This window comes from Lithobates pipiens, unplaced genomic scaffold (assembly GCF_037356315.1).
Source record: "Lithobates pipiens isolate NorthernLeopardFrog02 unplaced genomic scaffold, aLitPip1_a1.2 Scaffold_22, whole genome shotgun sequence".
NCBI lineage: Eukaryota > Metazoa > Chordata > Amphibia > Anura > Ranidae > Lithobates > Lithobates pipiens.
In genome coordinates this window covers 92611604-92626727 of record NW_027507784.1, presented here as the reverse complement: position 1 = coordinate 92626727, position 15124 = coordinate 92611604, and the positions used below count along the sequence as shown (strand labels likewise).

General features: G+C 42.7%; 1 protein-coding gene across 2 annotated transcripts in view; it reads right to left on the bottom strand.

Moving 5' to 3' along the window:
* Window positions 1-15124, bottom strand: part of LRP2 (LDL receptor related protein 2) — a 348324-nt gene that overhangs the window by 80255 nt on the left and 252945 nt on the right. For both annotated transcript variants that reach the window (XM_077447895.1, XM_077447894.1), the window contains exons 46-50: window positions 14732-14851; window positions 12448-12579; window positions 9777-9978; window positions 7599-7894; window positions 4120-4636 (exon numbers count right to left, since the gene is read on the bottom strand). In XM_077447895.1, the coding sequence (XP_077304021.1) occupies window positions 4120-4636; window positions 7599-7894; window positions 9777-9978; window positions 12448-12579; window positions 14732-14851 (1267 nt within the window). The remainder of the gene's footprint in view (window positions 1-4119; window positions 4637-7598; window positions 7895-9776; window positions 9979-12447; window positions 12580-14731; window positions 14852-15124) is intronic.

The following is a 15124-nucleotide window of genomic DNA, read 5'->3' as shown; positions in this document are numbered from 1 at the left end:
AGTTATGTCATTCATAGACAGAGCTCTGTGTATGACTGAACTACAAGTCCTGACTTGTCGGCTTGTAGTTCTCAATGAACTACCATGGGAAGTGGTCTTCCTGTCAATGAGTTACAGCATACCTTATGGGGTGTAGGGAAACCATGTCCCCCAATGTATATCCATCTTCATTCATGCCACCCGCCGCACCACCGAACCCGGTAGAAATAAAAGAGCGCCGCACTCGTCAATGGCTAACTTCCAACTGTCTGCTCCTCCGTCTGACAATTCTTAAATAGGTAAGGGGAGGGGCCACCCAGTGACATCACCAGGTGGCCAGGCCCCTTGTGACATCACCGACTGATGCATGTTGGGTCAGTGACGTCACCGGATGGCCCTGCCCCTTATCTATTTAAGAACTGTCAGACAGAGGAGTGGGTAGTCAGAGATTAGCCTTCGACAATTGTATAGCTCTTTTTTTTTCCGGGTTCAATGGTGTGGCGGGTGGCATGACTGAAGATGGATCTACATCGGGGATATTATTTTTTGATTTTAATAAAGGAAACTTTTTTTATGTAACACTTTTTAGGGAGGGGCCAGGATCTGGGGTCCTCCTTGTTAAAGGGGGCTTCAAGTCTCTGATAAGCCCCCCCTTCAACAGATCCCCAGAACCACAGCCCAGGGTTGTGGGGAAGAGGCCCTTGTTCTCACATACACATGGGCAGAGTCCCCTCTACCCCAAAGCATCCCCCATGTTGAGGGCATGTGGTCTGGTATTGTTTAAGAGACTCTCACTCCCTGCATGCATGCTCAGATAAGGGTCTGTTATGGATTCAGGGGGCCCCCACACCATTTTTTTTTTACATTTGGCATGAGGGTCCCCTCCAAATGGCCTGGTATGGATTGGGGGGGGGGGAGGGATTTTTCTTCTCAAATTTTTTAGCCGATAATTCTCTTTTTAACTTTCAGCTGTCAGCGAGGAACCCAGCTGACAGCTGATGACTCATCGGTTAAGGATGCAGCAGCCAGCCTCCTGACCCGCTCCTTAGCAACCAGCTATATACAGTGTTTTTAAAGGGAGCAAAAAGAAACACAAAATGCATGCAAAAAACATGGGTTCAAAAAATTTAAATACACCCCAAAACATGCCTGAAAAACCTAGACTTAAAGGGGTTGTAAAGGTAATTTTTTTATTTTCTACATAGCTTCCTTTAAGCTAGTGCATTGTTGGTTCACTTATCTTTTCCTTCGATTTCCCTTCGAAATGTTTTTTTTTCTTTGTTTTCTTTGTCTGAATTTCTCACTTCCTGTTCCTCCTCAGTAAGCTGTTCAGTAAGCTGTTCTGGCTGACTCACCACCAGCTCGGATGATGGTGAGAAGTTTACTGAGGGGAAACAGGAAGTGAGATATTCAGACAAAGAAAAAAAACATTTAGAAGGGAAATCAAAGGAAAAGGTAAGTGAACCAACAATGCACTAGCTCAAAGGAACCTATGTAGAAAATAAAAAAATTACCTTTACAACCCCTTTAATGAGTCCTCCTGAGTCATGGATTTCTATTATGAGATGGCGCAATAAGCCCCTGTTCCCGCAATTGTGATTTCTGATGCCGTCGCTGTAAAAAAGCACTGCACGACCAAAGAAATCACATTATTCTCTATAGTGCCAATTCATAACAACACAGCGCAGTTGCAGCGAGGGTTGCCACCTCATCCCTTTAAAGGGATGAGGTGGCAACCCTCGCTGAAGCATATTTCTGGAAAAGGTACAAGTGATACTTTTGTGACTGTGCAGTGCAAATTTGGCCCGTAGACTTCAATGGAAATGCACCAAAAACACATGTAAAACACATGTATATGTGTTTTTAGATCATTTTGAGTAGTTTTGTGTATAAAATCCCATATCATTCGCCTACAAAATGAAGCATGAAAATTTGGAAAAAACGCGCAGTGTCACACTAGAAAATCACACTGAAAAATCGGATCATGTTGCAGCTGCATTATTGTGCACCTAGGCTCAAACCATTCTTTGCACTATAAAGCAGGAAGCTGAACCTGTCTTTGTATTGAGCAAATATAGCTTCCCCATGCACATTTATAATTAAAAACTATCATCAAATTCTCAGCTGAAAACCATGTTGTTCTTATACTAAACAGGTGTTAAAAAGTTTTTCTTTGTCCTTTATCTGAATTTCAACCTTCAACAAAAAAAAAAAAATCAAGACAGTAAATAGCTTTTCTTAACCACTTCCCACCCGGCCAATGCATATATACGGCCGGGTGGGAGCCGTCTACTCCTGATAGGACGTTCCTGAACGTCATTCAGGAGCAGCGGCGCGATCCCGATGTGCTCGTGTCACCCGGACACGGCACATCTCAGATCGGCAGGAGGGCTCTGTGATTGGCCCTCCTGATCACATGACGGCCGTGTCCAATCACGGCCGTCATGTGATGTAAACAAACAGCTGGTTGCTAGGCAATCGGCTCTCCTCTCCTCACACGGAAGTCACCGCTGAGGAGAGGAGAGCAGAACGCTGCAGCCGGCTGATGATCAGTGAGTATGGGCTGCTTTTTACAGCTTTTTACTCACTGATCATCAGTGTAGTGTAAACACACAACACACCACACAGTACAAACACAGTCCCCACATATGTCCCCAAAACACACATGTCCCCAAAACATACATGTCCCCAAATAATAAAAACACATGTCCCTAATAATAAAAACATGTCCCCCACATATGTCCCACTAAAATCACATGTCCCAATGATTATCTGCACACATATGTACGTGATCACCTGCACACATATGTACATGATCATTTGCGTACATATGTCCGTGATCACACAAACCAATTATTATACACTTAACGGAATTTTTTTTACCAAAAACATGTAGCAGAATAAATTTTGGCTTAAATTTATGACAAAATTTGATTTTATTGGATTTCTTTTCAAATAGAAAAAAGAAAATATTGTTTTTTTTCCAAATTTCCGCTTTTTTTGCGCTTATATCGCAAAAAAAAAAAAACGGAGTCGTGAATAAATAACACCAAAATAAAGCTCTATTTGTGCGAACAAAATGATAACAATTTCATTTGGGTACAGTGTAGCATGACCGCGCAATTGTCACTGAAAGCGCTAGAGCGCTGAAAGCTGAAAATTGGGCTGGGAAGGAAGGGGGTGAAAGTGCCCTGTATTGTAGTGGTTAAACAACAGATTACGTTTTTAAACAAAATCTAAGGTCAAAGTATTTAATTAGATTTTTGGAAAAAGAAGGGAGTAGTTAAAATCATGACATTGTTTGCTGTCCCACTGAGGAGATTTCCCTTCACTTCCTGTCCTGGAGACACAAAAGTAAGTGAGATGAAACTGCTACAAAGTGAGGGGTACATTTATAAGCGGTGACTTTGACTTTCAGTTAATTTTCACTGCATTTAAATCCTCCTGGTGCACGTGTTTAAAAAGGCAGTGACTGGTTTACTGTTCAGTGAATGCTTGGTGAAAGTCGCATTCACTGCTTTATAAATATACCCTCACTACAAGAGGTGTCATCATTGGGAGATTTTCCCATATCTTCTGTACCGGTGACAACTATAGCATTTTTTATTTGCTCATCACTTTTTGGCTCAGAAAGTAATTAGTAGCGATGGAGGACAAGGTGACAGTGTCTCTGGAAATTGTATCCACCAACTCCCATATACTCACCTTACCTACCCTTCTTTGCAGCTCCTTGTTCCTCTGCAGCCACCACTGAAATCTTTATTGGTGACCCATGACCCATTGTACTTAGTGCATGAGACCCAGTGATTGGCTGCTAGACCCAGGTACTCCTACACAAGGTCATATGCTGCCCCATACCTGAAAGTGCCATGTATTCTTGCCAGCTGCAAGGGAGCAAGAAGATTCAATGGAGCACAAGTAAGGTTGAACATATGGGGTCGGATGACACTGTCCTCCAATGGCATGGTGAGAGTGTCTCTTTAACACTTCTTCCTTCTTTCCAAAACTAAAAATATATTTTGCTTTTGGATATACTTTAATGTAAGTGTGTTTACACTGCATTAGAACTTGGTACTTGGTGGGTACAAAAATATACTTTTTCTAATTTTGGGTTCTTAAAATATGTCAGCACTTTCTTACCTGCCAACCCAATCAACTGCTATGCCCTCCCCACTTGGAATATCATTGTTAATGATTGTCTCTTTGTTGGTTCCATTAAGAAACATTCTCTCAATAACTCTTCTTCCAACATCAACCCAATAGAGCCTATTTTCTACTCGATCAAAGTCTAGAGCCACCACATTGCTCAGGCCTTGCAGAATAAGGGAGTAAGACTGTGCGTCCACGGTCAGGTTCCTTATATAATAGCGGTTGCTGAATATGAGATAGGGAGCGATGTTGCTGTTTTGGCGGCAGCTTCTACCATCAGGTTCCCGGATGTAACCTGGAGCACATTTACAGATGTAGGAGCCGGCGGTGTTCTCACAGATCTGGCTGCACAGGGAAGGGGATTCTATACACTCATCTATATCATCGCAAGTCCGCTTATCGGACATAAGTTTGTATCCGGGCCAACAAGAGCAGAAGAAACCGGTCTGTGTATCTGTACAGTTATGGTCACAGCCGCTGATTGAGGGATCATTACACTCATTAACACCTGTGTGGAAATGGAAAAAGATAAAAAAAGATGCATTAATTTAAAGTGGAATGTCAGGAAAACACTGCAAAGGAACACATGCTGTAGTTACTAGACACAGGAACAACAGTCTGATGATATTCATTCATTGTACAATAAGATGTCCTAAGAGAGTTACAGATCTTCAGGAAGGTTAAACAGTTCACATATACATACACCGATCAGCCATAACATTATGACCACTAACAGGTATTGTCTATTGTGCATAACATCGACTATCTCATGCCATTGGCACCTGAAAGTGGGTGGGATATATTAGGTTGCAAGTAAAAACGTTGTCCTTGAAGTTGATGTTTTGAAAGCCAAAAAAAAAAAAATGGCAAGGGTAAGGATTTAGGTGATTTTGACCAGGGCCAAATTGTAATGGCTAGAAGACTGGGTCAGATCAACTCCAAAACTGCATCTCTTGTTAGATGTTCCTGGCCTGCAATGGTCAGGACCTACCAAAAGTGGTCCATGCAAGGAAAACTGACAACAGGGTCATGGGTGACCAAGGCTCATTGATGCACATAGGGAGCGAAGGCTGGCCCCTGTAGTCTGATCCAATAGAAGAGCTACTGTAGTTCAAATTGCTGCAAAGGTGAATGCTGGTTGCGATAGAAAGGTGTCAGAACACACACTGCATTGCAGTTTGCTGCATATGGGGCTGTGTAGCTGAGGACTGGTCAGGGTGCCAATCAGTGGCGGCTGGTGGTAATTTTTTTTTTGGGGGGGTGGGTGGGTGTCAAACAGTACTCCCACAGCCCCCCTCCTGATCTGGTTGGTCGGCTCTGGAGCACTTACCCCATCGATGGAGGGCATGACGGGCGTTGGGCATGAGGGATGGTGGCCATCACGGACGGCTTCCCCTTTCCCTGCTCGACGGTTTCTGTTTCCTCCCTTCTCCTCTTCATCAGCCAATAGGAATGCATCTCCTTTCGGGCCAATTGGGAAACGGATCTCAGACCCCCTTCCTGATTGGCAGGAGGAGATTCAGTGTTGAAATAGCGAATATTCATTCGCTATTGTCACACAACTGGGTGGGCTTGGTTCGCAGTCCTCCCCCCCCTGAGCCCACCCTATTTTGAAGCCTATCAGAGCCCCTGGCTCTAATCACGTGCTTTAAAATAACACCTCCCTCCCACACACTGGAATTCATGCATCCAGCATCCGGCAAGGGGCCGGACGCAAAGATAGAGGCCATGTGCCCTTAATGGATGGGCCACCCCTGTTACCAATGCTGACCCGCATCCACAGCCAAAAGCGCCTACAATGTGCATGTGAGCATCAGAACTGGACCACAGAGCAATGAAAGAAGGTGTCCTGATCAGATTAATTAAATTTTTTGTTTTACATCACCAGGATGCACTATGGGAAGAAGGCAAGTGATGCTTTGCACAAGGTTTAGCTGGGAAACCTTAAGTCCTGCAATTCATGTGGATGTTACTTTGGCCTTCTCGATATTAGGTAGGTGGTCATAATGTCAAGATGCTTGGTCATAATGTGTGGCTGATGGGTGTATTTAAACTGTGCATTTAGCTCCTTGCCCAGACTTTTGTAAATTATTTGATTATGCAAGGAAATGCAACAGGTTCACTTTAATGCAGATCTCCCAAGAGTGGCATATACTTTCTTTCATTTTAGGAAAGTCTTGCGTAAGTTATGAGTCATTGTAGTCTTAGTTTACAAAAGGACTATATATTCCCCATGTGACAGCTCTGATTTGCCCAGCTCTGTCACATAGGGGTTGATTTACTAAAACTGGAGAGTGCAAAATCTGATGCAACTCTGTATAGAAACCAATCAGCTTCCAGGTTTTATTGTCAAAGCTTAATTGAACAAGCCGGGGTTAGAAGCTGATTGGCTATCATGCACAGCTGCACCAGATTTTTCACTCTCCAGTTTTAGTAAATCAACCCCATATAGTGACAACACAGATAGCAAGGATTACTTGCCACACATTTGTGGCAGTGTTGAATTGTAAGTCTTGTAAACTTGCTGTATATTTTCACTGGCCAGTTGTACACTTGCAGAGCAACTGAAGCTCCAGTTCTAGTTGACACTTTTCCAAATTGTAGCAAATGTGCATGGGAAGTCTCTAGCAAGAGCAAAGTTGCAGTGGTGAGTCTACAGCAAGAGCTCTGCAAGTCCCAGTGACCCCTGTGGTGGGATGACTATTGCACAACATAACTGAATCAGAACTTGCAGCAAACTTGCATAATATTTGCAAAGAAAGTTGATCTGGAGTCATGCAATGCAGACTTGCTGCAATTGTGCAACAAACTTGTGAAGCCTGGCAAGTCTAGCAATACCTTAACAAATCATTTTCAAACTTGCAGCACAATTGCTTGCTATCTGGGATGCTCCTTCATACCCAGAAGTACCAGGTATTTCCTTCATTCTTTAGCACTAAAATGAGCAGCAAGGGAGCAAAGGAAAAGAAGTACAGTATATGCTGCCTACTGCGGTTGGAGCGGATAAACAAAACCCAATGCTTTGCCCTGAATAGACAGAGTACATAGTTGCTTTATTCAGAAAAAAATAGCCTGAATCTGACTGCAAATATTAATGAACACTTTTGGCAGAGTCACCCTTAAAACATTTATCAGAAGCAAAATAGAATGCTCAGTTTGCTAGAACTACTGCTCATATATGGAAAATAAAAGCATGTCGTTTTAATATATATTAGCTATATATTTTCTGTATTTTTTTCTCTATAAATTTTTATGACCTGTATACAAGCACATGTGCAGTGTAAAGGCTAGTGTTTTAGTACAGGTCACAGGATTCCAATGTGAACAGACCTTTCATTCACAAGGGTCATTGTACTTTCAGCAATAAATAATAAAGTTCTCCAATTTGGCTAAGCCTGAGGGACCAAGTGGAATTTAGCAATTGCTCCATACTACAACCCGTTGATTAATATACAAAACATTCCACGCACCACATCCTTTCTCATCGCTGTTATCCAAGCACTCATCTATCCGGTTGCAGACTTTGACAGCTTCAATACAGTGGCCATTGTCACATTTAAAGAAGTGTGGCGCACAGGTTGGCTCTGGAGTGCGGCAGAGATGTTCCAGTTCATCGGATTCATCTCCACAATCATTGTCCCCATCGCAGACGTAGGCCCTGGTGATACAGCGACCATTCTGACAGGTGAACTGCTGCTGCTGACAGGGTGGATAGGTGCATCCTCTTTCATCGCTGCTATCTCCACAGTCATTGCGTCTGTCACACCTGGTGGATCAAGTCGGTGAGAGGGAATATTAGACAGTATGATCTATACTTTGTGCATGCCCAGCCTGTTTGTAGAGCACACCAGGGCAAGTAAGTAGTCATAGAACTATACAAAGGTCGTAAACTGTGTTTGCTAGTCAGTGTATTTCAAAGGTACCTTCCACAAGTATACCAGTAGTAACTTTTATTTTATATTGCCACAGGACTTTCCTGAGAGAAACATGGAGGCTGCTTCATTGGTTACTTCATATTTTGCAAATTCTGGTTACATGGTCATCAAAACAGCCAGGGTCAGCAAGAGTGGGCCTCCAACTTCTGTTAGAAGAGATTTATTTTACAGTGGACCTACAGTCTAAAAGTAAATAAAGACCCCCCCCCCCCCAAGCCAAAAATGCAACAAAATACATCTGAAAATAGATTTAAAGGTTTTGGATACCCAGTACTTCCTGGTCTCAATTTATCCAGGCCTTCTATATGATTTAATTAACATGACTCTTCCCTCCAAATCAGGTCCAGCTCCATTGGATAGATCAACGGAAATGATCCTCATGTCATCTGTGTTCCATGATGCAGCATGTGACCAGGAAGTGCATTTTGGATATGTTGCTGGGCCACCTATGGTGCTTTTTGGCTATGTTGCAGGGTCACCTATGAAATCTGCTTCAATAGCGTTCACCTATATAATACTGTACTTAAAGGCAACTTAAAGTGGTTGTAAAGCCACTTGTAATGTCCCTACAATCAGCTCTGTTAGGTAACAATATGTACCCCACTGTATGTCCTTTATTTTTAAAAAAGCAGTTTTTTTTCCTTACATTAGAGCGTCTCCTAACGCTCACATGACTGGCCGCCTCTCTCCTCTCCCTGTCTGACAGCTACAGTGGAAAGGTCCGAAAACTCCCGCTGACATCAGCCAGGAGGAGAGAGGCGGGCAGTCACGTGAGCACCGGGAGTTGCTCTGATATAAGGCAGATATCCGATTTTTTTTTAAATAAAGGACATACAGTGGGACACATATTGTTACCTAACAGAGCAGATTGTATTGACATTAAACTGTTATGAAAGCAGAAGGAGGGGAGGATAGGGGAGCGGACAGAGCTGACCGTCAGGGAGGGGAGGGGGAGAGGACACAGGAGAGCTGGATGACGGAGGCACATAAACTGACCCCAGTGTCAGGGTTCAGCAGCAATGATAAACCGTCATCAGTTTACAGGACAGTGGGCAGAACCAGGCAGGATAAGCCAGGTTGTTAGGGTTACAGACACTTTAAAGAGGAACCAAATCTGGAAGCTGTGCCAAAATAAAGGCAAACAGAGGACAAATCCAAAGTCACCAGTATTGGCTGTGATTTCCCTGCAGCTGACCTTTTACTATTACAACAAAGGGAAACACAGTTGATGCATTCACCATAAACTTGTACGCAGAACACTCAATAATTTAAAGAGAGAGGGGATTAAAGCACAGAGAAGTGCCCATCAAGGGGGCTCCAAAAAGGAACAAACTGAGGTACCTCGTAGAAAATTTCAAGTTTATTAATCATAAAATATGAAAAAAGTCACCATACCTTCATATTTTTGGATGAATAAACTTGACTTTTTTGAAGAGATACCGCAGTTTGTTCCTTTTTGGAGCCCACTTGATGGGTACTTCTCTGTGCTTTCATCTCCTCTCTCTTTCCATTAGCCATAGGCTCCAGGAACACCACCTACCAACTTTGGTGAGTCGGTTGCTATAATTAGATATAATCCTGAGTGCACCACTGTTTTTTTATTGTTTGTTGTTTATACTCAATAATCTGCCTGCCTTATTTGCAGATAAAGTGCTACAGTCTTATGCTGTGTGTTAATTTGAGTTCATAATAGTGGCAGATCATGTAACAAACCTGAAGCTGCTTCTGATGCAAAGCCCATTGCTACAGGCAAATTCAGCACTGGAACAAGATCTTCTTGTACAATTCTGATGTTCATCGTAGGCATCGGAGCAATCTGCATCTCCATCACAGACCCAGGATCGTGGAATACACCTTCTCTCAGGGGGTCTGTTGTTGATACATGTGAATTCTGTTGGGGCACAGCTGCGGTTGGCTGTCAAAAAGATATGGTAGTTAGTTTGCTGGATATTTGGAGAGAAGAGAAGCATACTGAATCCACATTGGTAAGCAGGATTGGAAGAAAAAAAATAGCCCCTGCTTCTGAGAAGACTGAGGTTTTAATTTTACAGCATACCTTACGGGCCAACTTGCAATGATATCAGTAAATCTATTGGTAGAATAGGAGCCCTTGAGGATACCCAAGAAATCACAGAGACCATCTCTCTTTCTTGCTGTTGTGTTGCTTCAACCAATTAAGTGGCTTTACATGTACAAATGCCTTTGTGCGTTATTTACACAATGCTAACATTATAATCATCCATAGTAGGCTATTCAACTCATTATCTTCTCCTTGGGATCAAACATGCTCCAGTGCCATCCCTTTTACCTGTTGCCACATTGTTAAGCTTACTTTTTGGTCTGCATGAATTATGGGTAGGAGAAGCACTATTTTGTTTATGAATGCCACAGGTAATGACACATTTTACTTAGACCTTTAATGATAAATTAAATAAAATTATTTCTTATGGCAAACAGCATTGTGCAAACCTCAGCAACCAATCAAAATATACCTTTCTTGTTCTGACTACTGAAGAAGATGGAAGGTAAAAACCGATTGTTTGTTTTTGGTTAAAATGCTCAGCACATCATGACTACTGCATGTACTGGCTTATTACAAAAAACTGTAACATGCAAGAAAACAGTGAAGTAACTGCAAATCACAGAACCCAATTGCAAAAATGTTATAGCTTCTCCTTCCCAACAAAAAAAGCTGTATATAGGCTAATTAGTAAGTTGTTTCTGCAGTGGTGAGAAAATAACAAGGACTGCCTGAAGAGACAAAAGATTGGGGGGGGGGGGGGGATTTCCCTGCTGGAGAAAGAAGGGGAAAATGCCTTGAAGAGAGGGAGTGGATGGAACCGCCCTGGAGTACAAAGGAGAGACTGTTCTGCAGAGAGAGAGTGGATAATACTGCCCTGGAAATAAAAAAGGAGAGAGTGCCCTGGAGAGAGAAAGTGGAGAGACTCCTCAGGTAATGGAGAGTGAAAGACTGCCTTGGAGAAAGATAGGTCCTTTAGTTCTTCTTCCTACCTGGACTGTATGCACAACTTAAACCAATTGATCATTGCAGTCAGCCCAGCCTGAGAAAGTAAGAACAAGCTTCCCTCTGCACACAACCAATATCCACTACATAACCCAAGAGCCCCACAGGGGTTCCTTGCCTTCTACAGCCACAGTTGCAGCCTTACTTTATAAGTACCAGAAAAAAAATGCACCAATGGAGGATGAGCCAGACAAAATGATAAGAGTCTAAATGAATTTACTGGTTTACACAAAAAAAATTGAACACATTTTGGGGGCAGGAGAAGCTTCCCTTTCATTAGAGATTCAGTTAGAATACAAGCCTTGGCTTAAAATAGGGCTTTTCTGTGTGAAATGAAGCCAACTGCTGTGACAGGCCATACATTTATGTGACTTTCTTTCCTGTAACCACAGTCAGTGTTGATAGGGGAATCCAGCGGAGCTATTGTATTTTTCACGGCGGGGGGGGGGGGGGTAGAGTGGGGAGCCGTCCCTGCCGGGAGAACACAATGATTATTGCTAGCAGCTATAGCCACTGGCAATAATCATATGCTAGGAATCCAACATGCTGGTTGTACCCAAGTTGGTCAATGGAATGACTTGGGTACAATCAGCCTGCCCATGGATTGATTGAATGTCAGTCCCTAAACCAGCCAGGATTTGAACCATCTATGGCTGGATTTAGTCTAAACCAATAAATTCATTTGGACTTGTTTATCATTTGGTCTAGCGCTCCTTCCATTGGTGTATCATTTTTTTGGGATACACACAGGTAGCCCCGTCTGTTGTGAGCAGCCTGAATGTTTTTGTCCTCTCACTGCTTTGTATGAACTCATATCAAATTCTCACTGCCCCTTGGATGCTTTTTCCTTCTGTGTTGCTTTGAAAGTAAACAGCATCTCATGCACTGTGCATTTTAGCAGAGTTGGATTCCATTCTGTGCTCATCCGTCTGTACACAAATTAGGTTGGCCTATGCTGGTTCATGGACTGTAAAGAGACGCATACTCTTCGCTCCACTGCCAATGATGGCTGTACCTCTTCAGTATCGGGAGACCGACTGCCACAAAAGTCAAATGCATACACACAACTGGGAAATTACAGGCCTGCTCCAGGGAAGAGGACAAAATGATCAGTTTCCATTGAAGATCTGGTAAGATTACAGCAAATAAGGCATATGCCAGGCACATGGCAAGCCGGTCCTTAAAACTGAACACAGACCAGGTTTTGGAGCATAGACAGAATCATTTTGATTGCTTAGCTCTTACTTTATTCTTTGAAAATTACAAATATCTTAAATGTGCATCAAGATCATGGTGCCCAGCAGTGGCAACACTGGTGTGTGTAATATACATACAGTATAGTCTGTGCTGGGGTCTTACCACAGTTATGCCTCTGGTCCTCATCACTCATATCGCCACAGTCATTATCACCATCACAAACCCATGTTGCTGGGATACAGCGGGTATCATCGCACCTGAACTGGTCACTTGAGCACGTCCGCACATGAGCCACTGCAATAAATGAATACAGTTGTCGATTGTTAAAGAAAGAACGAGACATATAAGAGATTTCCTGATGTTATCTATGCGGTAAGGCATTCTTTGGCAGGAACATTCTCCGCAGAATGTAGAACAACAAAGCTAGTATCTTCCCTGCTTCATACCAGATCACTGCTGATAAGAAGACACTAATCACTTAATAGACATTCTCCACTATTACAGGCAGAGTTTGTACAAATGTATCTCTGTTTTATGCAGTATACATACAAGGATGTAGCTGGCCAGTAGTAGGAATAAAAATGATTTCAGTATCTGTAAAAAAACAAATTAGACAGCCTAACACAGACAGAAAAGCAGGAAACTGTTTTACAAGTTCTGACTTGTAAAACAGTTAGCACCTATACTTTCTATACTTTCTTTCCTTGCAGCTAATAGGCAATCCTTGAAGATCGCCCTATGAAAACTATGTTTCTCTGAAGGTGTCCTCTACTGCATCATGCTGGTAAAGAAATAAAGCGGAGGAAGTCCCCATCACTTTTGGGGAACTGAACTGTTCCTCCTGACTAAAGCCCCTTCACATGAAAGAGTAGAAGTGTCCAAACATGCATTTGAAAAAGAGGGTGAAGTCCATGGAAATGCGTCATGCACACGCCCTCTCCCGCATCAACCAGGCATTTTATCACCTCTCATCCCTATGTGCAACTGAGAAAGGCACCACTCATATCCATACTTTGAGCTGGCTGGCTCCCTGTCATCCTTGGTCTCTGTTTTCTCAGTGATGCCTACAGCCTCACACTGATTACAGCTGCATGGTCTCAGGTGTTCCCTAGTCATGCTGTTGCCAACTTCTACATTGAGGTGATCCTACCCAGATCTTCTGCAGGAGCTGCAGAGGTTCCAGTCTCGGTCCATTCTCCTGCTCAGACATCCGTCCTTCCAGTTGCCTCATCCTTTCCTCTACCCTGTTGATGGTCTACAGTAGGGATATGAAATTAGTGGACCTCCAGCTGCTGCAAAACTACAAGTCCCATCATGCCTCTGCCTCTGGGTGTCATGCTTGTGGCTGTCAGAGTCTTGCTATTCCTCATGGGACTTATAGTTCTGGAAAAGCTGGAGGTCCGCTAATTGCATATCCCTGCTTTAGAGGCTGGAGTGTAAAAAATGAATAAATGCATATTTTTACCTGCAAAAATATGTGCATTTATTTTTTGAAAGGTGAACTTATCCTTTAACCACTTAAGCCCCGGGCCATTTTCCTGGCTAAAGACCAGAGCACTTTTTGCGATCGGCACTGCGTTGCTTTAACTGATAATTGCGCGGTCATGCGCCGAGTCTCCCAAACAAAATTGATGTTCTTTTTTCCCCCATAAATAGAGCTTTCTTTTGGTGGTATTTGATCACCTCTGCGGGTTTTATTTTTTGCGCTAGAAACGAAAAAAGAGCAACAATTTTGAAAAAAATGCATTATTTTTAACTTTTTGCTATAATAAATAATTCTGCAACAGCTGGAGGTCCGCTAATTTCATATCCCTGGTCTACAGATACAGATGAAAGTTCCAATAGACCAAGTGACACTGCACTTCTGCACTGTGCCACATGTGTACACGCTTTGGATTTGCTATATGTATTCTTTCAAACTGCTTGTAACCTTGTAGGAACAAAAAAAATCTCAGTGCCTGTGACACACGGTGAGCTTCTATAAATCAGCATAATGAATGAGAGGAATGAAGGAAAGCAAATACTTAAATGGTGTGCAACTGTCAGAAACTGTGTATGCAATAGCCTGTCTCCTGGAAAGTAACCAAAAATCTTTGTTGTATAATATTAACACCAACTTATTTTTAAAGCAGAGTTCCACCCTAAAGTGGAACTTCCACTCATCGGATCCCCCCCCCACCCCGGTGGCACAATTGGCACCTTTCAGGGGGGAGGGGAGTGCAGATACCTGTATAATCCAGGTATCTGCCCCCACTTCCAGGTAAGTGTCCATTTATTAAAAGTCAGCAGCTGCAGTATTTCTAGCTGCTGACTTTTAATATTTTTTTTTAAGGTGGCACTCTTCTTTAAACCACATCTTGTTTTTAATAAGACCCCAGGTCTTCCTTGTTTGGAGAAATGCATATGTGACACATGTTCATTTGAAATGTTTAGTGCAATCACTTACCACAAGATGATGGTTCATCTGAGCCATCAGCACAGTCCACTCCCCGATCACAGTACCAATGGCCGGGAATGCAGCGCCCGGAGGCACAGCGGAATTCACTCTCTGTACATGTCATTGTAGCTGGAAAATAGTTTGGAAAGGACTGTTATATTAATGTCCCGAAAAAAGTGCTGTCTTCAACATTTCTATAAGAAGTTTAGGTGGTTCTAGCTAAATATATTTTAAACTGACACAAATGTTGACTCTTTCTGTTCAAAGTGCCTTGCGGTACATTACATAAAATGCAGCAGGAACAAAATTTTCAGGAATTAAGATGCATTACAGTCCATTTATTTTGAATGAGCTACCTAACCTAAATCAATGCACCTCTGCACAGTAAAATGTAATGGGGGA